General features: G+C 37.1%; 2 protein-coding genes across 4 annotated transcripts in view; both read right to left on the reverse strand.

The window, feature by feature from the left end:
- The window catches only part of tcea2 (transcription elongation factor A (SII), 2), a 774,534-nt gene extending 767,654 nt beyond the window's left edge, over window positions 1-6,880 (reverse strand). Inside the window, exon 1 of the mRNA XM_079803609.1 lies at window positions 6,760-6,880. The gene's annotated coding sequence lies outside the window, so the exon portion shown is untranslated. The remainder of the gene's footprint in view (window positions 1-6,759) is intronic.
- plxnb1a (plexin b1a) overlaps window positions 4,226-25,206 on the reverse strand; it is a 96,012-nt gene continuing 75,031 nt past the window's right edge. The window contains exons 16-38 of one of the 3 annotated variants that reach the window (XR_013815501.1): window positions 24,804-24,955; window positions 24,511-24,616; window positions 22,923-23,059; window positions 22,350-22,529; window positions 20,703-20,922; window positions 20,359-20,601; window positions 19,610-19,786; window positions 19,375-19,523; window positions 17,593-17,693; window positions 17,288-17,505; window positions 17,023-17,201; window positions 16,815-16,881; window positions 14,249-14,395; window positions 13,697-13,862; window positions 13,424-13,527; window positions 13,231-13,315; window positions 10,599-10,771; window positions 10,353-10,513; window positions 10,123-10,236; window positions 9,957-10,021; window positions 9,789-9,864; window positions 7,977-8,051; window positions 4,226-6,353 (exon numbers count right to left, since the gene is read on the reverse strand). Coding sequence is in view for 2 of the 3 variants with exons in the window: in XM_079803568.1 (XP_079659694.1) it covers window positions 6,249-6,353; window positions 7,977-8,051; window positions 9,789-9,864; window positions 9,957-10,021; window positions 10,123-10,270; window positions 10,353-10,513; window positions 10,599-10,771; window positions 13,231-13,315; window positions 13,424-13,527; window positions 13,697-13,862; window positions 14,249-14,395; window positions 16,815-16,881; window positions 17,023-17,201; window positions 17,288-17,505; window positions 17,593-17,693; window positions 19,375-19,523; window positions 19,610-19,786; window positions 20,359-20,601; window positions 20,703-20,922; window positions 22,350-22,529; window positions 22,923-23,059; window positions 24,511-24,616; window positions 24,804-24,955 (3,234 nt within the window). In the remaining variant the exon portion in view is untranslated. Of the gene's footprint in view, window positions 6,354-7,976; window positions 8,052-9,788; window positions 9,865-9,956; window positions 10,022-10,122; window positions 10,271-10,352; window positions 10,514-10,598; window positions 10,772-13,230; window positions 13,316-13,423; window positions 13,528-13,696; window positions 13,863-14,248; window positions 14,396-16,814; window positions 16,882-17,022; window positions 17,202-17,287; window positions 17,506-17,592; window positions 17,694-19,374; window positions 19,524-19,609; window positions 19,787-20,358; window positions 20,602-20,702; window positions 20,923-22,349; window positions 22,530-22,922; window positions 23,060-24,510; window positions 24,617-24,803; window positions 24,956-25,206 lie in introns of all 3 variants that reach the window. The other 2 variants (XM_079803569.1, XM_079803568.1) reach the window with 2 other exon arrangements.

Consider the following 25,206-nt stretch of genomic DNA (forward strand, 5'->3'; position numbering starts at 1 on the left):
CCCACATGATGTCACAGATACTATGTACATATTGTTTGCAGTCCATGATTCAAGCATGTAGTGCTGAAGCCCTATTGTAACTGGTGGACTTTTCAAGTAAAGATTTGAAACTGCGATCGTACACAAAATAAATATAAGATTTATAGTTTCGATCGATAGTAAAATTCCATTAAACTGAATAATCCTATTAAAATATGTAAGGATTGTTCAATTTGAATGCGTAAATCTTCAAAAGGCTTTTCTTTTTTGGCGGGAGTATAGTACCCATCCTGTCTATGTCACTAAGGCTTACCCCATTTGACCTGCTGCTGGCGCTACAGTGATCAAACGTATCTAATGGCTCGAGTCCTAAACCACTCGCCACAGGCTCAAGTGTCTCATATCATAATCCTTGGCACAACACACGTCTTTGATTCAGTGTCACCCAGGTAAAATGTAAATGTTTTCGCCTGACTGGAACCAAACATGTGCAGAAAGATTCTCCAGAAACTCTCTGGAGTTTGATGGTCCATTATTAGAGGAAAAAGTCAATATCCTCGACGTCTGCTACTGGATGCAAAAATGTTTGGCACTTTTGCATTTTTCATGTGTTTACAGGAGTGCATATCACAAGATTTTTTGCATATGCCCAGAACATTCATACCACATGGTAGAACTCCTCGTTCTGACCAACTTTGCCTCTACTGCTGTCAATCAAATCGTTCATTAAATATTGGAGATTGTTTCAAAAACATATATATATCCAGAGGCATTACAGTCTAGAATAGTGACAGCGTAACTCTGGAGTTGAATGTGATTGAAAAATCCAGTGGTGCATCGCCCTAATGAAGAAACCACCCCTGGTTAGCACACATTACTGGTCCTAGGGTGAACAATTAATCCGTGCAAGTTAATACACAGAAAAAAATTGTTTGTCGTAATGAATCGACGAGAATTGTGCTGGAATAAAAACAACAATCTCTTCTCGTCTGCGTCAGTCTCCTGCACAGTTTATGTTGTAAATACAGAGCAGCTTCTCCGTGTTCTACGTCAGAACACCGCCTCATTATTGGCCAGCTCCTGCATCAGCATCACACGCATGCGTTGTGGTCATCGTCGGCCAATACAGAACTGGCATTCTGACACGGAAACGCTGCACTGTATTTACAACATAAACTGTGTAGGAGACTAATGTTTTGTTCAGTTGTCTTTTGTTCGTATCTGTTAATATTTTAAATTAAACTTGTTTAGTAGACTGTTCAGATTATTGTCTTTTGGTTCTGACCAGCATATAGTGTAGCTAAAGAAGGAATGAAGTCTACAATTAATCCACACTCAATTGATCAACCTAATCATGACAGTTGTAACAGGGAGAAAAACTATGGGGCGCCGTTTGTAAAGCGGCTCACGCTGAAAATAACAGCAACATTTTGACAAATTTAGCTTCAAACAATGTTTAAAAAACTGGTATGAATTTTTGGCGGTCACTTTTTTAGCACATTTACAACAATATTTGTCAACTTAGAGATATTTTAAATAGTTAAATCTAAATGTTAAATGTTAAATCTAAATGTTAATTGTTAAATCTAAATGTTAAATCTAAATCTAAATGTTATATCTAAATGTTAAATCTAAATCTAAATGTTAAATCTAAATCTAAATGTTAAATCTAAATCTAAATGCTAAATCTAAATCTAAATGTTAAATCTAAATCTAAATGTTAAATCTAAATCTAAATGTTAAATCTAAATCTAAATGCTAAATCTAAATCTAAATGTTAAATCTAAATCTAAATGTTAAATCTAAATCTAAATGTTAAATCTAAATCTAAATGCTAAATCTAAATGTTAAATCTAAATGTTAAATCTAAATGTTACATCTAAATCTAAATGTAAAATCTAAATGTTAAATCTAAATTTTAAAACCGGTTATCTGCATTCTGAATTTGCATATTAGTTAAATATTTAGTTTCACCCGAAACATTTAGATTCAACATTTATATTTAGATTTAACATTTAGATTTAACATTTAGATTTAGATTTTGTATTTAGATTTAACATTTAGATTTTACATTTAGATTTAGATGTAACATTTAGATTTAACGTTTAGATTTAACATTTAGATTTAGCATTTAGATTTAGATTCAACATTTATATTTAGATTTAACATTTAGATTTAGATTTAACATTTAGATTTAGATTTAGCATTTAGATTTAGATTTAACATTTAGATTTAACATTTAGATTTAGATTTAACATTTAGATTTAGATTTAACATTTAGATTTAGATTTAGCATTTAGATTTAGATTTAACATTTAGATTTAACATTTAGATTTAGATTTAACATTTAGATTTAGATATAACATTTAGATTTAACTATTTAAAATTTCTCTAAGTTGATAAATATTGTTGTAAATGTGCTAAAAAAGTGACCCCCAAAAATTCATACCAGTTTTTTAAACATTGTTTGAAGCTAAATGTGTCAAAATGTTGCTGTTATTTTCAGCGTGAGTCGCTTTACAAACGGCGCCCCATAAAAAACATGTAAGTGAATCTATTATAAAATCAATGTTATGATCTTGCATTCCTTTTATTCTGAACTAAATTGCTCCATTTCAGTCCCGGCTTGTGAAGATTGCTGTTGATGTGAGGGAAGAACTTTTGTTAAATCTAAACCTGACTATAAACATACTCAACTTTATTCTTTTGGATACGAGACCGGGGATGGTTGTAATACTTTTACTTTGAGCATCAGTAACTCAGTGGTTGTTTGTCTCAAATTTTGATACATGTACCAGACAAATGTGGCTACCAAATATAACTCACCTTGACATGTACTACACAATCACAGATTATGTTTATGAATTAATGTCAAATAAAAAGAGTACAGTGGTTACATCCTACCTCACTACTGGGGTGAGCTGTAACACTAACTGGGGATAGATGTAACACTGAGAGGTAATGAGGAAATAACAAACACCCACACTATCCATTTTTTTAGCATAAACATCATTGAAGAACAAAGAAATAACAGGTTTGAACAACGTGAACAATTTAAACTTACAAAAAACATTATATTGTATTTGTTTTATCAGTTCTGATGCTCACGTGCCCACAGTTGATGCTTTCAGTGGTGGACAGGGGGTCAGCATGGGCACCCTGACTGGTCTGCCAGCCTTCGCTCCCCACGTGCATCAATGAGCCTTGGCCGCCCATGACCCTGTCGGCGGTTCACCACTGTTTCAACCTTGGAGCACTTTTGATAGATACTGACCACTGCAGACCGGGAACACCCCACAAGAGCTGCAGTTTTGGAGATTCTCTGACCCACAATTTAGCCATCACAATTTGGCCCTTGTCAAACTCGCTCAAATCCTTACGCTTGCCCATTTTTTCCTGCTTCCAATTAACTTTGAGCACTAAATGTTCTCTTGCTGCCTAATAAATCCCACCCACTAACAGCTGCCATGATAAAGAGATAATCAGTGTTATTCACTTCATCTGTATGAATGCCTGATCGGTTTATACATACATTTATGCAGTGCATGTAAGCGCTAAATTGAAAGATCTCATTGATTTACATTAAAAGCTATCAATCTTACTTTTTTTTTTTTGCATCAAGTTGCATATTTTCGTTCACTTTTGGCTGAATTTTTTTCTTGTTGTTTTTCCTCTCCTCGAGTGTTAGCTCCATTCTCATTATGTCATATATAAACCATAAAAGTCTGAGATTTTTGAAGCCATTTTGTGTAAAGCTTCAATAAACCATTATTTCATGTCAGGTTTTTCCAGGTTAACAACACGATTAAAACAATTTGTCAACAGTTGGATGGATTATAGATGGTTCATGAGTAATCGTTTCACAAAGGCAGCAGAAATCTTGATTTTTGTCACCTAGAGACACTCTCGAGGTCTTTTCTCTGACAGGGATTGAAGATAATAATATACACAGTGGTGCTGTCCAGCAGTGGCTGGTTTTAGAACAGGTAGATGTACATTTCCTGGCTAGAGTGAATCCTGAGTGACAGCACCTCACATTGTGACAGCAGCACACATAGAAAGCCCTTATAAGGTAAACCTCCATGTCTGTACTGAAGGATGTGATGCTGTAATCTTTTTTCCAGCAATCTAAGAATTTCATTCAAGCATTACATACTTACAATAACTGAATGGTACCCTTTTTGAATCAGTTTGATTTTCTGTCAACAAAGTTTATAACTAGAATGATGACAGTATTTGTTCTTTTCATACAAAGACGCAATCTGTTTATTACAGAACAGCTGACAACTTCTGAAACATTTTATGAGTTATAGCAACATTTTATTTACAATACAAATGCACAGGTAAAAGAACAACAGATGGTAGAAAGAATTTACAATCGCTTCAAACAGGCCAACGCATCCTGTGCAAGACTCACAAAATAATCTATTGTGTATCACAGCCACACATACGTATAAAACACAGAGCACAACAGTGAACTACAGCAAAAATAAGACCAGTATATCTGCATGAATGCACAATTTTTTTTCGACAATTGCAGTCAGATCGCTCTAGATTACAAGATATAAAAAAAGTAATTTTTTAATTTGGAGGTGGATTATAATTACCAAACTTGTACTCTGTACATCAGTCGAAACACAAAATAAATAAATAAATACATAAAAATCAATAAGAACGTAAAACGTGCGAGCAATGCACTGTGCGACAGTTATCGCAGCAGCTGAATTTAGTTCACCTTAAAATGTGCATTCAGTGTTCAGCGAAAAAGCGAATGTATGTTAATCATGATCTGATCGCCAAAATAAAATCAAGCATTAAGGGTGTGACACCAGTTGGACAATGAATTTGTAACAAAAGCAATAAAAATGAAAATTACAGAAGCTCGTTTCCACCACAGAATAAAAAATTCAAAAGGTAATTGCAACTTTTTATCTCACAATTCGATATAAATTAGCTACTGGAGTTATAAAGTCAGAAACTTTCAGAAATGCGTGTTTATATCTTGCAATTTTTTTTTCTCAGAACTGTGACAATTTTGCAGAATTGCACCTTTATTTCTCAATTCTGATTTTATAACTTGCAATTACAAGTTTATATCTCACAATTCTGCTTTTTTTCCTCAAAATTGTGCATTTGCAAGTTATAAAGTAGCTAAAATTGTGAGATATAAAGTTGCAATTACCTTTTTTATTTTTTATTCCGTGGCGGAAACAAGTTTCTGTAGAAAATAGTTGATCAAAAGTTTGAAAGGATGGTCATGATTGCACAAAAATTAAAGCATAAATTAAACACTTCCGTTGCAACTACCTCGGCCAAATGTGCAGGGATGTACCGCAGATATAAACATTTGGGACAGGCACGCAAACTTTAGTTTTTTTTTACCGAAAGCCAACCTAAAACATCGAAAAGCACACGTCAACACTGAAGAAACAAACCTTGATGACTATGAACAAATGTACAACTGAGCATTGTGAACGTTACGTGAAACCTATTTACCTAAAGTGTGTTAATCGGGTTAACCTTCCAATTACATAAACATAATCGACAATAAAATGCACACGCGAAATGCATGTGCCAACCTAAAATCTCTGAGTTCACGGTGAGTATCCATGCATGTTAATGTATATAATACTGTAGTCTGTGCCACATGAAAACATCTCAAATGGCCCTGTTAGGATGAGGTCCCTTAAAACAGTATTTTTCATAATTACAAAAAAAAAATCTGGGAGTATTGGAGCAAAAAATAATGCATTTAGTTGTCCATAGAAGCCATCCTTCATTTTGTTTTGTTTTTTCCTTTTGAGCTCTTATTAAGACATGGGTTGCAACACAAAGCACATCACACCAAATGCACGAGTTAGCAGCTTCCCAAGAACTCGCCCAACAGCAAGTCGGTCTATGTAAGACTTCTTTAAATACAGGAAAGATGGCGCTCAAGCATGCTTGACACGCTGAAAACAGTAGTTTCACAGGCACTGTAGCATGTTTGCGAGTGACGGCTGTGCAGATGAAACAAAGACTCTTAGTGTAAGCAGAGAGGCAGAGAGCAGCTCTACAGACCAGCAACTTTAGGAGAGATTCACACTTCTTGAATCTGGGAATGCCGTCTTCAATCACAACGATCCATCTCAAATATCCTCTGTTCTTCTTAGTGCTCTGGAGTCTTCGGGAAGTAAGAGTTCATGCCTTTTGGCAAGGTCTCTGGTCTCTCTCAGTCATTGGCTTTGTCTCTTTTACAGTCTATTCAAGTGTCTGTCTGAGGTTACAGGTCAAAGGTCAGTGACTTTATTCTCCACAGCTGCAGCGATCTGTTGGAGCCTGTATCCCAGCTGCATCTTTTGAGCTGTGGAGTCCTCTTCTAAAGCTGTGATGATCTGAAGAGACAAAACAATGTTTTAGGCATGAAGAAGATGGGGGATCTTTTTATTTCCTGATGTCTGAATCATCACGCTAGCTCTAAGTTGGGTGTTTAGTTTCAGACAAATGTAAAAAGGTGTATTTTATACATTTTTCGCTGTTGTTTTTTGCCTGAGGTCCTAATGTTAATTTAGCTTAATGTTGAGATCCTTCAGGTAGATGCTACACTGAAAAAAATGTGGTCTAGGAAACAATTTTCACTCAGAAATGGCTAGTCAATTTTACTTTCATTTTGATGTAGAAAGAATGAAATAGCATTTTCTTGAAAAACATACTCCATATCCATTCATATCCATCTGTCTGAGATCTAAAAGTTGTGAAGGTACAGAACAAGCTTTTACAGTTTAGTTAGCAGAAAAATACTGTGTCCGAAATCGCCCCTATACCCTTAAATAGGGCACTATTTGAAGGAACAGCCATTTGTAGTGGTGTCCGAAAGTGGACGCTATCAAGTAAACTCATTCAATCCCATAATGCACCACAACTGATGTACACTCAAAAGCTAGAGAATACCCCTAATGCACTGTGAGATTCGCACGTCATTCATTTATCCATTTTCCAAACCGCTGGTCCAGCATAATGTCATACAGGTATACATTCCTTTTTACTTGATTATTAAATTGTTTAATTACAGTTTACACATGCTAGTTTCCATGACAACTAAATCTTTTCATTACTACTGGAGCTGCCAGTTTGCTAAGTTTCAAAATATTATTAAACAGCAAGCACAAACTATAAAAAACGGCTGCCCTTCCGCTTCACCCACTGTCTGAATTCACTCACTCGTTTTCATTCAGTCTTTCAATCGGACTACACTAGTGGATTGATGTAGGGAATAATGAATGAGGGTATAGAGGGCGATTTCAAACACAGCTAATGTCTTTGTCAAGTGAATGATTGTGACTGTTCATAGTAAATCAAACTTTTTAGCCTCAAAGGATCAAGAATTTTGATTCCTGATTATACATTTTATGCCTACAGGCAAATATTACTCTACTTGTAAACACATGATGTTTACAACAAGAGTCTATTTTTGTCATCTTTAATACTGTGCATGGTTACTAGGTTGCTTTGCTACTAAACACATGTGCCAAGGCATGAGAGTATGACAAGGACGTGCTGTGAATGCCTTCATCACTATTCACACCAGAGCATACAAATATCAATAACTCATCTGAACATCTGAAGGATAAAAGCACCCAAAGCAGAGACAAAAGAACAGCTACCCTTTAAATATATATATATATAGTAACACTATTTTAGGGTCCAATTCTCACTAATAAAGTTGCTTATTAGCATACATATTACTAGGATATTGGCTGTTTATTAGTAGTTATAAAGCACATATTAATGCCTTATTCTGCATGACCATATTCTACATCTCTTAATCCTACCCAATACCTAAACTTAACAACTACCTTACTAACTATAAATAAGCAGTAATTAGGGGTTTACTTAGGCACATAGTTAATAGTGAGAATTGGACCCCAATCTAAAGTGTGACCAGAGAAAGAGAGAGAGAGAGAGAGAGAGAGAGAGTGAGAGAGAGAGAGAGAGAGGGAACAGACTGAAAGTCTCACCTGATCATAGTATTTGTTGATATACTTGTACAACTCATGCAGCGCCACTAGATGATTAACTTCATTAGAGTAGTTCTGCAAGGGAAGCATAGCAGATGGTCGTCTATTATTCAAAAGTGGAAATAAGCTACTTTTGACTGCATTAATCAAATTCCTGTCAAGATTTTACATTTTACATGTCCTCTTTTCTATGTTTATCAAGCTTCGTTAAGTTTTAACTTTGCATTCAGCGGATCTCAATCCACTAGTTAAAATGATTTTTTAGAAAAAAAAAAAAAATGCAGATTTGCTGCTCAAAAAATATTTATTGTTATTATCAATATTGAAAACAATTGACCTGCTTCATATTTTTGCAGAAACCGTAGTCTGATTCTTTGATTGAACAGCACGTAACATTGTGAAATTATAAATGTTTTACTGTTACTTTGGTCAATTTTGGTCAAATTCAAAATGCCAGAAACATTTTACACATAAATTAAATCGGAAATATATATTTTGTAGTGCTTGACTTAAGGATTCACACATAAATTTAATCTTAAAGGGGTCCTATTATGTTTTTTTTTACATTTTCAACTTTCTTTAGTCTAGAAGTATTGAGTTTTCTTCCATGAAAGTACAAGTCCCAATATTCCTAATTTAAATAATTCCTGCCCAAGACATATCCAAAATAAAGGAGGCAATGCCTGGTTGAGTTGCATTAGTAGTATGTTGAAACCATAGACCAGGAGTGTCCAAACTCGGTCCTGGAGGGCCACTGTCCTGCAGAGTTTAGCTCCAGCTTGCCTCAACACACCTGCTGGAAGTTTCTAGTATATCAAGTAAGAGCTTGATTAGCTGGTTCAGGTGTGTTTCATTGGGGTTGGAGCAAAACTCAGCAGGACAGTGGCCCTCCAGGAGCAGGATTGGACACCCCTACCATAGACTGTAAAAAAAATGGATGTAATGTCCGTGATGTCCCCCATAGGATTCTGAAGAGCCGTTTTGAAGCGTAAAGTATGGACGAGCTGGCCGTCGCCATCTTGGTTGCGTGTCACCACATGTCACTCCCGGATAACAGAAAATAGGCAAAGAGGCGGGACGTGGGTGGAGCTGAGGTGACATGATGACTAACAGACAGCAGATAAATGGCTATCCACCTGTCACTCAAAGTGGCCACGCCCTTAATTATGCAGAACTTTAATGCTTTATATAATGTAAATGAATGAGTTATAAAAAAAATTCACCGCCTCACAGTTGTCATGAAGGGCAAAATTAGCCGTATAGACCAAAACCACAATTTGTCCCAGGCTGTAAACATGTTTTTTTTCTGCTGTAAAGTTGGGCATTTTAACATGGAGCTCAATGAGATTCTACTCCCTTCTGGAGCCTGTCCCTAGTGGCCAGTCGATGAATTGCAGTCTAAGTCACTTCCATATTGGTTTCAAGATAAACTGGTGGAGTTTGCCGCTTGGTTGAAACACGCTTTTATGGTAAGGGGAAGGACATTTTCGAAACGTGCTCCAAGCAGATGACCAATCACAACACAATAATCCAGCTGACCAATCAGAGCACAATGCGCTTTTCGGAAGGAGGGGCTTCATAGAGACAGGAACTAAACAGAGCGTTACTGACAGACTGGGAAGAGAGGTGCTGCAACAATGTCAAATATGTTAAATGTGTTTTTGACATTCAAAGACAAAAACCTATTCTAGTAGAGCCCAAAAACAAAATCACCTTTAAAACATTTCCAGCTTTACAGAGGATCAGAACTCTCACAAATGGAAAATATGGTAACCTGAGTATCACAAAGGAGGTAAATATCCCACAACTTACCCTAGAGAGTTCAGCAAGAGAAGAGTTCATCTCCTGGTCACTGACAGAGATGGTCTGTCTTATATCTGAATAATATCTAATGAAATACAATCATCAAAATAGTGTGAGTACATTTATGCAACATAATGTCATGAATTAAGCATGAAACTGCACAAATGAAACACTCACTTCTCCACCATTTGTTTGTATCGTGGGATGTCTCGAGCGTACAGGAGCTTGTTGATTGGGGAATCCTGTATGTGCAAGACATAAAACCAAACTCATTATCAGCTGGTCTTTCTATCTGCTTTCTTCCCACAATCCATCGTGTCCTGTTACATTCTGACCGGCTTACCCTGCCCAGTTTGTGGTCAGCTATAGTGCAGGAGTCCATGAAGGTCTGAGCAATGACTGACAGCACTGCATCCACATTGTCAGAGGCCTGAACATCGAAGATGAACTGAGGGTTCTTCAGGATATTGATCCAGAATCTTAGCGGCAAGCTACAAAAAGCCATAATACAAGATGTGAACCAATTACCCATTTTTCTTTGCTTACCCTAAAAAATGATTTTTTTTAACCAACCTGTTTGTTTTCCATATGTGGATTGTCTCTGGATCCGTAATGTTGTGCTGTGTGGCCTGGTCATCCAACATATCGAAGAAATATTTCACAGCCAGAGGAACCGGCCGGCTGGTGCTCAGAATCACAGTGAATAGATCGTCTACGAACTTTTGCAGTGTCCCCTAAAAAAACACAGTACAAGTGATGCAGTGCTCCCATCTGCCCCTATTTCAGTGGCTCTGACTCTGTGGCGTCTGCATGTGGTACCTTCACAGACAGCAGGCGTGTGAGGTAGATCTCTGGGATCGCCTTGGCTCTCTCACGCTCTTTGTCTCTCAGACTGCCCCGTCTGTGCTTGGGCAGCTCCGCCTCTTCGTTTGCCTTCACCAGGTGCCACTGCTTCACTCCTCCTTCGTCTCCATCCTCCAACATCGGGGTCTCTGGGAGAGGAAGGAAAGCATGTGAGAACATGTGAGACCAAATGGTCCTCTTATTACTTTTGTTTGGTTTATATGTTTTAAAAATTTGGGGCAAGATTTTCAATGTTTTTGTCAATGTCTCTTATGCTCGCCAAAGCTGCATTTATTTGATAAAAAAAAATAGAGTAAAAATTTATTAAATATTATTACAATTTAAAATCTATTTTAAAATGTAATTATTTCAGCAGCCATTATTTCAAAAATCATTATAATATGCAGATTTGCTGCTCAAAAAACATTTCTTATTATTATCAATATTGAAAACAATTGACCTGCTTCATATTTTTGCAGAAACCTTAGTGTGATTCTTTGATTGAACAGCATGTTATATTGTGAAATTATAAATGTTTTACAGTTACTTTGGTCAATTTTGCATCCTACAAGCATTACTTTTCTTCTTACTGACCCCAAACTTTTAATAATAACTGTAATTTCTGCTATTAATATTTCACAAAAGTAGTAATTAATTTGATTATTTTCTGTTTTATTTTATTTTATCTAGAACTTCATGGACATAAACCATAAGATAATACTGTAATACATAAGTGATTATTAAACAAATTAATAAAACGAATATTTTTATATTTACAATTTCAAAGATGTTGTAAAATGGTATACGCACATCAAATTAATTCTATATTAAAGCTAGGCTAGGCAAAAACTAGTTATACTAGTTCAGTGGTCGCCAACCCGTCGATCGCGATCGACTGGTCGATCTTTATCACTGTCCCGGTAGCTCCCGATAAATAACCGAAAAATAATTAACAACATGTAACAAGTAGAATTATGTACCGCTCCTTTAATGCAGAAGGCAGTCCGTGCCGTGGACGGAGCGCGTGCTGTGAACGTCGCATGCATGCGTGTAATATTTCTGTTGCTCTCACTGTTTATTTTCTGTTGAGTAACGCTGTTGTTAGTGAAGTGTTTAAATTGCCCCATGTGCGCGTGGGATCGACGACGCTGATAATAAACCCCTGTGAAATATCAGATACGTGAGTTTTGCTTTCACTTGACTAACGTTACAACCATTCAGGCCAGCTATCCGGCCTCTCTGTGTAAAGCCGTACAAACACATTATCAAGGCACGTAATCGCTCCTTATGCTCCCAAAATGTATCCTCTGCCACCTCAATTCACACAGCACAAATCGACCGATGCTAGTTATGACAGCGCTACTGCAGCTGAATATCTCTTCAGCAAACTGCCAAGGAAAGTAAAAGTTGCAGACGCTCATTATCATTAAAAGTAAAGTAACTAAATGATCAGTGCTTATGCCACTCTCTCTCCTATTGCAGTCCTTGATTTGAAATTAGCTGTTGATCAATACAATGCAGCTCATATTTGTTGATTTCGGTGACGTGAACTCCATTAAAAATGCATATAACGTGGGAATTGAAGACACCACATTTATGTGACCAAGTGTAAATGGAATCGTTCTGATAAATCAGATATCTGATCTGTAAAAACACGAAGTGGACCAGGTATAAATAGTCCCAGCAAGATAACTGTTCGGGATGCTTGAAATATAGGAATATAGGAAGAAAAATATAAATATTGAATTGGGGAGGGGAGGGGGGGGGGGGGGGGTAAATGAATGTATCTCTGAACGAAACTGTCTCCAGAATAGTTTTGATGGCATACAGCGGTACCCAAAGAAACGCTTCTTTTCCATAAGCACCATCTACTGTCAAAAAGTGAATTAGCATTTTTATTCAGTCCATCTGTTTTTGTTTTGTGCAGGTGTGTCTTATGTATCAATTTCACAAAGCTAAAGCTGAATAAAGTCTTGAAATTATGCAATCTAATTTAAATAAAAAAACACTGCTCATGCTACATGTGTGTACCTTTGTTTGGGTAGTGATTAAAATGCAGTGGTTGCCTCACATTTCAAATGGCACATTTTTTTAAGGCTAGTTTGGGCTGTTATAGAGCAAATAAACAACAAAATAATTTGCTTAAGCAAAGAAAAAGAAAAAAAAACGATGTTCTCGAAATAAATAAAAAAAACCTCTGAATCGGCCATGAAAAATCTATAAGTAGATCTTGCCTTTCTTCAAGGCTGAGGTCAGGGATCTTTGGCTTGAAAAGGTTGGTGACCACTGTACTAGTTGAAAGGCTCTCCACATCCTAATAGCAATAAATATGGTCTAAATTATAAAAATATGTACATATATCTTCTGTGAAAGTCTCGTGAAAATGATCGTCCAATCACTGCATTCGGTCCGAATGTAATGATAGGATGCCCTACCTGCCTGTCAACATTTATTGAATATGTCCGACTCTGCTCTGGCTTGCTATTTGCTATCCTCTATGAAACTGCACACCCTAGCTTTAACGTGGCAAGTTGTGACGTTGTTCGGAAGTCGAGAAAAAAAACTAAACTAAACACAACACGTTGTGCTGAAAAACAAGGAAACTCACTCTCTCCTGGTATGTAGTCTTGGCTGTCGTGGTGGATTTGCTTGGATTGTCGTGACACTAGTGTTACTGTGGCACCATCTGGGACCTGCAGGAAACACTTACAAAATCAACAACGCGCTCACAAAAAAAAATCAGCATGTGAAATTTCACTCCACAACATTAAGTCATTAAATCGAGGAACAATTTGAGAGACCTTGTAGTGTTGTAAAGTGTTGAGGCGTTTCCAGGACCCCTGAACCACCGACGTCAAGTCCTGATCCGACAAGATCAGATGACCAGCCATTCCCGCCCTCCACTCTATAAAACACAGGATTATTTTATTTAAATGTTATAGAAATATTTTAATATAAATGATTTAATTTAATTGTATTACTTCTTTTTATTATTTTAAGTAATACATATATAGTAACAACTTTAAATGATTAGCTTGGTTTTTAAACATTATATCAGCTCAACGCGCTCTTACCCAGATGCACAGAGTCTGCGGTGGGTCTTTGGGTGTATGACATTCCCTTACAGGTCTGCTCCAGAATCTTCTCCTTCACTTGTGTGATGGTGTCACAATCCAGCACTTTGGCGGGGACCGTCTGAGACTCACCGGCACCTCCACTGGTCACCAGAACATTTAGATTCTACGGAACAATGCAGAAAGAGGTTAAAAAGCAGTTGTTTCGGTCACATACATAATTTATGAATGTATCCCATTGGTGTCCAACATCAGTCCTGGAGAGCCACAGTCCAGCAGAGTTTTTCTCCAACCCTACTCAAACACACCTGGACAAGTTAACCAATGTCTTAAGGGTTACTAGAAAGCTAGAGGCAGGGGAGTTTTATCAGGGTTGGAGCTAAACTCTGCAGGACTGTGGCTCTCCAGGACCGATGTTGGACACCCCTGATGTATACCATTGAGCAAAAACATGAATAAAGAAACTGTAAAATATTAACCTTTTTCATAAAAGTCAAGATAATGCATGACTTTCATATAAAGTTGATTTCTATCTCAAACTCAGTGTCTCACCAGAGTGCGGTACTCCACGTCTTCCCGCAGAAGTCGGTTGTCGTTGAGTGTGTATTTGGCTTTGCCTGAAACTGCGTCCACTGGGCCTTTATCCACCTGGTGCTTTATGGCTCTGAACAGCATGTAGAACGACTCACCTGCTGTATCCTGCCATAGGACAAAGAAACATGGAACATGCATCAATACATGGATGTCAAACATGGAATATTCATTTTTAGTTATTTTATCTTGTTTAACCCTGTAAAGCCTGACATATGAAATAATAGTCAGAAAAATCACATTCTTTGAAAATAAATAGTTTATTGAACCTTAAAGCAGCACTAGGTAACTTTTCAACCTTCATAATATATTTTCAAAACTCTTGTGATGATACATCGACTTACAATAGGTTGAATGACACGTCTGCCATAGCCTGACGGGGTCTGTATCGTTTTTAATCGTACTTTTAAACTTCGGGTTTCGGGTAGTAACCCGAGAACAAAAAGAACTACAAAATTAGACTGCTTTACGGCATATACGTCACTTCCACCACCATCCCCACTTCCTTAAATTCGGACGTGCGTGAAAAAATCGCTCGCAAATCATTTGTTTGCCGAATGTTATAGTCATGGCCGAAGCAGCACAGAAAAATAAGAAAGCAAAGGTTTTGTCTGAGGAAAGCAAAAAGAGAAAACGAGAAAGTGATCGGATTAAAGGCAGGACGAGGATCAACATTGGGCCAGCGTTTGCTCATTGACGTGAGCTGGAGGAGGAGGGGCTACATTCTTGCAAGTAAATACGTAATACATACAAAATCATATTTTAGGATACCTAACATGTCTGTGATATTGGTTTATTTGTCTTTCCTCAAGCTTTAATGCAAATCGATTTTTCGAATTTGCAGATTCATCTATGGTAGCTTGATATTATAATATTGACGATATATGGTTATTACCTACCACTCAAACATTGAATTGAAGTATCATATAGATTCTGTAAAACGGGAACCAATAGACTAGGCTACTATAATGACGCTGGCTTGTAAACGTGAGCATCGCGATCATTTGGCGTTTGAAAAAAATAAAACCCATGAAATTGTATTCATATGACATGCTGAAACATATGCCACTGTACCTGGGATGAAGACATTTCACACGCGACGCAAGCAGAACACCTGCATGTGAACTCCTGCAGAGTTCAGGGCTATCATAGTTGTCATGTCAACAAATGCACGTGCGATGCATCCCCTGATGTAGAGTGACCGTTTACGACAGTAGTAGAGGACAATACTGTTTCACAACTGTAGGGGGAGCCCGGGAGCAAAAGTTACCTAGTGCGGCTTTAAGACAAAATCTAAAAAATAAATAGATAAATAAAAGGTTTGCATGTGTTTGCATGTCATATCAGGCTTTAATGGCTTGTACAGTAGTGAGAATATGGAGCTCATACTAAAAGGCATTAAAAGCCAGTTGCGCCATGGCGTATTGCTAGCCTAGAAATCTAGACGCACCCTAGCGGCAGCAAATCTAATTTGCAGCCAGGGTCGTCTAGCAACTCTCCATTGGCTTGCAAGCTGGAAAAACCAAACTCTGGTCAGGCCAATCACATCGTGTATAGAGTCGGTGGGCGGGCTTAACATAATGACGGCAGAGTTGCGGAGGTTCTGGGTGCTACTTGTAAACAAAGAAGCTGACGATCAGCGGTCTTTCAAATCGGCTTTGGCCGTGACTCTGGAAGACTTGGAGTTAAGCTTTTCTTTGAGAAAAGAACGGCACTGAAGTCATTCTTAAGAAAGGAAGATGTGTTTGGAGTTTTGCCAACCGGATACGGCGAAAGTTCTAAGAGAGATAGGTGAAATCTATCAACTAGCTCCGCTTCACCTTCTTCGTTGCTCTGGTTGGTTGTAGCGCTATCCTATTGCGTGCAGAGGGAATTTGATAGACAACCGTTTATCCCACCCCTCGGATTGAGCCCTGCCAATGGTGTGTTCCCAGACCCAACATATTGATGTGGGTCTGGCTTGTCAGGTTAGCGTATTGCTATTTACATGGTGGAATTTCCGAGTGTAAATACTGAAAGCTTCCCCAGAGAGGAATCCTTTTAATTTTAATATTTAAAAATGTTTGTGTGCTGCTGCGCATCGCTGTGTGTTTAATAAGCAGAGTGTACGCGTGTTGTGCACCCGTGTATAGGCAAATATTAATAGTATAGGCCTTTTAAATAGCGCACAAAAAATACTGCGTCATTGACTTTAGACCAGGTTTTTGTTGGTCAATGGTGCAATTGTTTTCAGTTGCCTCAAAATAACAACACGAGAACAATGCACCTGAACACACCTCGTTTTCAGACCAGCACGCCCATCTGTGAACAAATGGGCGCGAGTGCATTTGCTATTTAAACAACGTGGCGCTGGACATACAAATAAATGATAACCGTGTTGGACTGAAACTAGCAAAAAACACTTGGGACTAGTACTTTTTGGTACTATGGACTAGTTACATATTTAATTACAATCACTGGCACGTCTCCCTCTATTTTATGTTCTCTCACTTCTAGCAAAACCCAAAGCAAACCAAGCATCACTCACCCTGAGGAAGGTGTAAAGGCAAATGGACATCCAGTTAGTCAACAGCTTCTCCACCACAGACTCAGTCCTATAACAGATGAGAGATTTACACTGAGAATCAAAGGTCAATTTAAAAGATCTGCATCCTGTTTGTGTGATTTAACAGGGATTCAGTGATTACAATGTAAAGTAATAGGGATTGAGTGATAATGTACTCATCACTACTGACCTGCGCAGCATGAGTTTGGGGTTTTTAGTGGTGTACTGCTCCACCAGGTGACTAAGAAGAGTTTTTAGGATGTCTGTGAAATACTCCAGCTTGCCGTGCAGTGCCACCGTTAGGAGGGAGGCCACATACGCCCTGTCCCTTGGAGAGAAGGTTCGCTGGGCTTCCAGAGTGTGAATGAACTGTAGGACGTATGTATATGAGATGGGGTCACACACAATCTGGTTTGGTTGTTTGAAAATCTCTCTCATGTTTAAGGAAAGCCCACCTTGGTGAGGAACAGTTTGCTGTTGAGCAGGTTAGAGAGCTGAACCAGGCCCTGCTCCACCGTGGCCCGACGACAGGCGGGTACGTCAAGATCCCGTCTCAGTGGAGAATCGCGGTGACCCGGGAAGAAAATCCTCTCAGAGTATTTACGATAATCCAGGAATGGAATCCCAGAGCCCATGAGATCACTGGACACATCCATCATCTCAGTCATCAGATCTGCACATAATACACACAGTTTATTATTATAAGGGATTTCAAGCATGTAGGCAAAGTCTGGCTGATGTTTGTGTGGGAGCGTCTGACCTGTGAATTCCTTTTTACAGCGGTCTCGGACACTCGTCTCCAAATTCTCCAGTTGGATCTGGACTTTTTTGTAGTCTCTTAGTGCTTGCTTGCTTTTCCTCCTGTTAAAACACACACAGATACATATTAAATACAAATTTATATTTATATTTTCATTTTTATGCGGATGACACTATTATTTACTGTTCAGCTCCCTGTAAGCAACAATCTGTTTTTGATATCATGCAAAATAATAACGGTTAATAACATCAGTGATGGAGTATAAGTACCTTGGTATTATTATCGATAACGCATTGTTTTAGTTCACATATTAACTATCTGACATAAAAAATAATAATAATAATAATATTAGGATTTTATTTTAGAAACAAGTCATGCTTCTCATTCAATGTGAGGAAGAAATTAGTGTTATTGATTATGGGGATGTAGTTTACCAGCATGCTTCCTCTCATCTTCTTGCCTCTCTAGATGCTTTGTACCATGGTGCTCTGAGATTTATCACTGATTGTACATTTTCAACACACCACTGTGATTTATACAAAAGTGTTGCTTGGCCATCGTTGAATATCCGAGGAAAAATGCCCTGGTATTTGCTGATCTATAAAGCCATATTGGGTTATCTGCCAACTTATCTTTGTTTTAATAAACGGAAACTACATGGCAATTATTCATTACGTTCTGAATCGAATTATAATATGTGTGCCCTTTGTCAGAACTGAGCTTGGTAAAACTTCCTTCAAATATGCCGCCACCTCAGATTGGAATTTTCTCCAGACTGAGATGAAGCTAAAAGAATTGGTGACTTGTAGTTATTTTAATATTTTACTACATAACTTTGAGAGTAAATTAATAGTGTGTAATTGTTTTTAAAAGGTTAGTTTATGTTTATATGTAACTTTGATGTATAATTGTATATGCAAACTCAGCTGCCTATCTTGGCCAGGACACTCCAGCAAAAGAGATTTTAATCTCAGTGAGTTTATTCTCCAGGTTAAATAAAGGTAATATATTAAATACAAATCTAAATATATATAAAAAACATACAATCATACTGAATAACGAGATCATTCTAATTTAAACAAATGTGCGAAGTTCATGCAGCTAGAACATAATTATATAAAATATATACTTATATATAAAACAATTAATTAATTATATTGCAATTATATTTGTTAATAATATTATATTATTTAGTTGATTATTAATTACAATTAATCATACATATATATATATAGGTTTTCATTAATATAATTAATATAATATAATATAATATAATTAATATAATGCTAGCTTTCACTTTTTGACCCCACTGCACAGTACAGGCCAAAAGTCATGTTAGGAGGGGATATTTGTTTTTAATGACCCTACAAGTTATATAAAACCATTGTTTTAAATATGAGGGAAGAATAAAACAATAAAACTTGGTTACGGTATTTATCTGACAAATTTCTTTTGGCAAAAAAGGCAACCTACAGCTACGGATTTTATTTTATTATGAAAAAAAAAAAAAAAAAAGCATTCAACAACACAAAACACATTATAATATTTCATTGGTTATTTCTTTGTATGACAGCCTGGACAAAAATTGTCAGCACAATTTCATTGCGTTATCACAAATAAAACAATGACTCCAAGCACAACCACACAATATGCTAACAAAATATTTAAAACTTTTTTTTTTAAATCATTTTTGAATAAAGGGTGAAGATGTCAATTCTCGTGGGCCTGACATAATTTTTGGCCACTACAGTGTGTCTAGCATTAGTAAGTGGTACATGATACCTGTATATGAGTACGATGACTAGCACAATAAGAGCCACAATGGAGGCTCCCACCCCGACTCCCACCTGAGCCTCTAGAGGGAAGGCAGCCGGGCCCTGAGAATCATACTGCACCCGTCCCAGAGAAAAGTTCAGATTCCCCATCCTCACCTACACAAACACAAACAACTTTTAATATTGTATTGTACTAGAAAACACCACAAATCCCTAAACGGTTCAGATATAAGCTGGCGTACAGTGAACTCTGGAAGTGTGTCTGTGGCCTCTCGTTTCTTGGACGCTGCCACTGATGGCTGCTGTGTCGGGGGCTCACAGTACAGGTGGTTTCTGGTTAGAGTCTTCACAGCACATTCACCATCACCAATCAGAGCAACCACCTCCTCCTTAGACATAGCCAGGTCCAGATTATCTCCCTAGAATCCAAATTCAGACAAAGCCATTACCATTTCTGTGCACTCCATGGTCCATTCAAGTGTGTAAAAATAGCAAAATAACAATCTGCTGTGCATTAATACACATGTAAGAAGTGACTCCATTCAAGAGTCACAGTATGTTTTCATAGCACAATGAAATAAATGTAAGTATTAAGGTTTTACTGTAATAATATAATTAATAATATATTACAATAAATATAATAAAAGTTTTGAGTTATAAAAACAGTTTTTTCATAGTACATGGAAATAATTAATTGAAATATTTTTTTCATTTATATTAAATGTACTTTTTTGTAACTAAAGAAAGAAATCAAGGTAAGTATTGTGGTTTTAATATAATATAATACTTTTAGTTTTTAATACAATGTCTTTTTTTTCATAGCACATGGTAATAATTTGTAATTATGGTGATAATTTCATAGAATTTAATACAATTAATATAATATAATATAATATAGTTCAGAACTATAATATAATATGGCTTTGAATACTAGTTAGAGTTTTCTAAATAACAATCTGCTATGCATTAATACAGATGAGAAGAGACTGACCTCCACAGAGATGATGCTGCCAGGTTTGTGGCGGAAGGGCTTGCTGGGGTCGAGTTGATTGAGGGTGTGAAGGTCAGGATTCGGCTCATAACTGAAGGGGCTGCCGCTGACCGCCTCAAACTCAAAGTGGAGGTTATCCAGGAGGAAATGCACACTGACGGCAGCATGCAGGGCCTCGGGCCCCACCTCCGGAGTGGGACACAGAATCAGAGTTGAGCTGTTCACTGTGCACCGCTCCTCCACCTGATCAAGAACAGGACATGAACATGGTGGAAACTGTATTTTAATAACTGACATGGGAATACTGGCCAGTTTGATGATAGAAGGCACAAGCGCAGACTCACTTGTGTGAACTCTACCTGTTTGACGACACAGAGACTGTCTTCAGGACAGTTTAGCTCTGGGACGATCCGCCGATCTCTTCTGAGAAGACTGTGATCCGCACTCCTCCTCTTCTTCTTCTTCTTCTGAGAGTGTGGCTCCAGAGGGGTCAGGGTCACACGGATACGTGGCTCCTGAACCACGTCCAGATGCTGGCCAGACACTCGAATGTTACGGCCCCCACTTACACAAACACAGATGATTAATGAGTTGGGCATTATGTATGCTGATGGCTAATAATAATAATAATAAAACAAATGTTTTTATTTCCAAATCACTGATCACGGAATCAAGGGAAAAATAACATGAATTTATTAATGGGTGTGCATGTCTAAAATAACTATAAATTAAGGGTTTTTAATATGAGATATTATATTTTTCTTGAGCTTTTGAAATAAAAAGGATTGCACAAAGTTACATAAGTTAAAACATACTTTAATTTTGAGAACACCCCAGTCCAAAAAGATAATTTATAGAATTTTCTGACATTTGACAGATAAATATATGATCACATATGACAGCTTACATTTACGTAAATTATATAAATATGTCCTACTTATCAAGTCTTAATTTCTTATTCTTAACTTTATAAACATAAAATAAATAAATAAATAAATAATTATTATATATATATAATAAAGAAATTAGAATTAAAAAAGCACATGTACTCTAAAATTGTAAATATATCACAAGCTTTTGAGATGATTTTATTAAATTAAAATAGACTCCAGCTCTCATGTCATACACTCTTAAAAATAACATTTATTAGCATTTATGAATCCATGAAGAACCTTAAACACACTATAAATACCTTGGCATAGTTTTGGACCATAAGCTTAAATGGAATGAGTGGACTTATGATGTAGGTAAGAAGTTACAACAGAGGTTGTATTTATTAAAATTATGTCCATAGCAGATTGCTTTTGTTGCTTTATGGGGCTTTTATTGAAAGCATTAATGACATTCTGTGTGAGCTGCAGGTCCGGTAATGTTTCAGAGGCTCAGAAGAAATCATAACGGAAGGTAGTGACAATGAGGAGCAAACTGTTGGGAATCCCATTAACAAGTATAGAGAGCATATACAAAGAGAGAGCGCTGAATAAAGCCAACATTATTGTGCATGATAAGGGGCATCCCTTACATTATGCTTTTGAACTACTGCCATCTGGCCGAAGGTATTGTGTTCCCAGATGCATGAAAAACAGGTCCAAACTATCTTTTATTCCCCAAGCAATCATATTTTCAAATTCACCTTCTAGAGTTGATTGATGGCCAGCTGGTCTGGTTATCTTATGCTAAATTAGATTTATTTGTTTTAAATTATGTTTATATATGCCAATATATATGTGACATTTTAAATGTCTGTGTGAGCATGCTGCAAATATACTTTCTCTATGGGACTAACTAACTAACTACTAACTAACTAACTAACTAACTAACTAACTAACTAACTAACTAACTAACTAACTAACTAACTAACTAACTAACTAACTAACTAACTAACTAACTAACTAACTAACTAACTAACTAACTAACTAACTAACTAACTAACAATTGCACAAAAGGTTCTTTATAAAAAAAAAGGGTTGTAAAAATATCATGTTCCTTACCTGAGGAAGCTTTTGGAGGGAGCAGCATGGGTCACATTGGGATCTGGGGTGTAATGATACAGCACTTCCTTTAGATGGCGCTGAGCTCTACCAAACCGCACTATAACGCCACTCTCTCCAGTTCTGTTACTCCCTCCAGTCACGCATTCAACATGTTCATTGTTGTACTGCTCGGGAGAACTGTTAAGACACAGACTGTATTAAAACTCTGATCAATCTAATGTATTGTTACCAAGTATGAACAGTAATAAAATCACACACACACACACACACACACACACACACACACACAAAATCCTGTGAAATTTAGGGAGAATATTAGATTTATGAATTGATATATTTAGGACATTACTCATTGTTTGAATCTACCACCGGACCACATCAAGCATCATCTTTAACAGGAGGATGTTTAATTAGATAAGACATAATCAGCTGACATGATATCAGTTGTAGATAACGTGTGTGTGTGTGTGTGTGTGTGTGTGTACTCGAGATGATATCATAATGAGATTTACTGATGACTTCTGTCTGACTGGACTGCCGTAGAGGACGATGCTCTACACAGTCACTTACATGTGACATGGGACTCCACCAATCAGGATGCTGATCTCACTGGAACGGCCCGTCAGAAGGTTCCGTCCCGTGATTGTGAGTGATGTGCCGCCTGACATTGGGCCTTTCAGAGGAGACACTCCCAATAACACTGGGTCCTTGAGTTTAGAAAAACAGAACACGCACACGCGTCAGAAAACACTGCCTTATACATGCGGACCAGTGCCATAACAATGATCTCATCCTATTAAAGCACCTCAATAATATATTATATTTTGGTCTTTCCAGTAAAAATATCTAAACATCCTTCAAATAAGACATATTTAGAAGAGCTGCACGACTCTGGATATATTGAGAGTCACTATTTTTTTTTGTTTAAACAAAATAACATTTAATTTACTAGAGGTTCAGACAAAATGGTAATTCCTGCACTGATTCAATGACTCAAAGACATCACTTGTTTCATTACTGTATCAGATGAATCAGTGTTTTTGAATGAATCTCTTGAATGAACGATTCAATGACAAATACATTTTTTAACAGTCACTTGCTACCTACTGGTGTAACGATGTAATCAATACTTTCAAAAGGTGACTTATTCTATTTTGATCGCTATCGTAGACATCAAGGTTTATATCTGAACTATAAACTTTTATCCCAGTACATCTGTGATCATTTGAATTATAGTAACAGAAATAATGAGTCATTTCGGAATAAGATCGCGTGAAGGTTTGAATTGAGATTCCGATCTTTTACGGATTAATCATGCAGCTCTATTTAACTCTTTTGAATAGTTTCAGGTTTGAAGCATATATCTCACTATATTTCCTTATTCCTTTTCCTTAATTTATTCCCCCTTGAATTAAAAATTTATTACATGTAGCAATTTTGTAAAAAATAAAAATAAAAATAAAAAAACCTGTATAATTGTGCAAGAATTGTTTTCAGATATTTTTGTCTCTCACTTCCACCAGCAAAATGTTTTTTTCCCCCCTTGTTTAAAGTGTAAATCGAAATTTCCATCTTTAACCCACTACGCAAAAATAAACATGAACATATAAGCTAGATGGATATTAGGCATGGTAAAACATGGTACTCGCGGTATATCAAGAAAACCAGATTTAAACAATAAGACAAACTCTGTTGAGCTATAGAACAATGATACGTTTTCTGTATATAAATGTATCCAAACAGTTGATAACCTGTCTAATAAAACATAATATATTAAAGCGTCTTTGGTGTTTCCATGGTTTCTACAAAATAAAACCGGAAATCGAGGGTAACGCAGGTATGGTGTCATTGATAGGCGACGCCCTGTTTTAAAATGCCTATTTCTCTGGATTTACACATTCTTTGAAACATTTGGGATAATGTAAGAACACAAGTCAACAACATGTATAACATTGTTCAAGTGGTTTTTGGATATTTTAATCCAAATATCTTACATATTGTGTCTTTAAGGAGGACAAGACAGAAACTTTCACACTTGCAGTGTTTTGCAGTCAAATACCTCCCTGCCTTAAATAAACACTGAATGAATTCCTTGCATATCATTCCTTCTTGCTAAACCACCTTTATCCCTCTTGTGGCATGATGGATTAATGGTTACCTGGTAACGGAAGCGCTGGGCAGACTGCCCGATTCCTCCGCCTTTAACCTGCACCGAGACATGCCCGCTCTGTTCCCCTGCGCTCGCTGTGGTCTCACAAACAATGCTAACAGACACAAAAGAGACCTCCCATTATTCAGTGCAGTGGGTCAATACTCATCACCACACTGTGGAACTGAAATGCCCGGAGCCATTAATAAATGTCATTAAAGAATGCTAGTATTACAGCATGCCCTCGCTCAAGATCAGGAGAACTCTGTTCATTTAGTATGACACAATGCGGTTTGCTTTACCTGGAGGACACCTCGTATCTGTCTGGGATGACGGTGCAGGGGACTCCTGCTATAGTGACAGACTGCTGGATGTCTTCAGCTCTCTGACCCAGATTAGAGCCAGACACCGTCACCACTGTGCCGCCCTCCACTGGACCAGAAAGAGGCTCAATCTGCGATAAAAAAGAAATTAGTAATGAAGCTACCGAATGATAAAACGGGTGAAAATAAAATCCCTTGCATTGCATGAAGGAATCGAAACAAACATTTTGAAATGAGCTACGTATGTATGGAAGCTTGTTTCCACAGAATAAAAAAATAAACAAAAAGGTAATTGCGACCCTTTATCTCACAATTCTGACTTTTTTTCTTACAATTGCGAGTTTATATCACGCAATTCTGACTTTATAACATGCAATTGGGA

The sequence above is a fragment of the Gobio gobio genome (genome assembly GCF_949357685.1).
Source record: "Gobio gobio genome assembly, chromosome: 21".
Taxonomy (NCBI): domain Eukaryota; kingdom Metazoa; phylum Chordata; class Actinopteri; order Cypriniformes; family Gobionidae; genus Gobio; species Gobio gobio.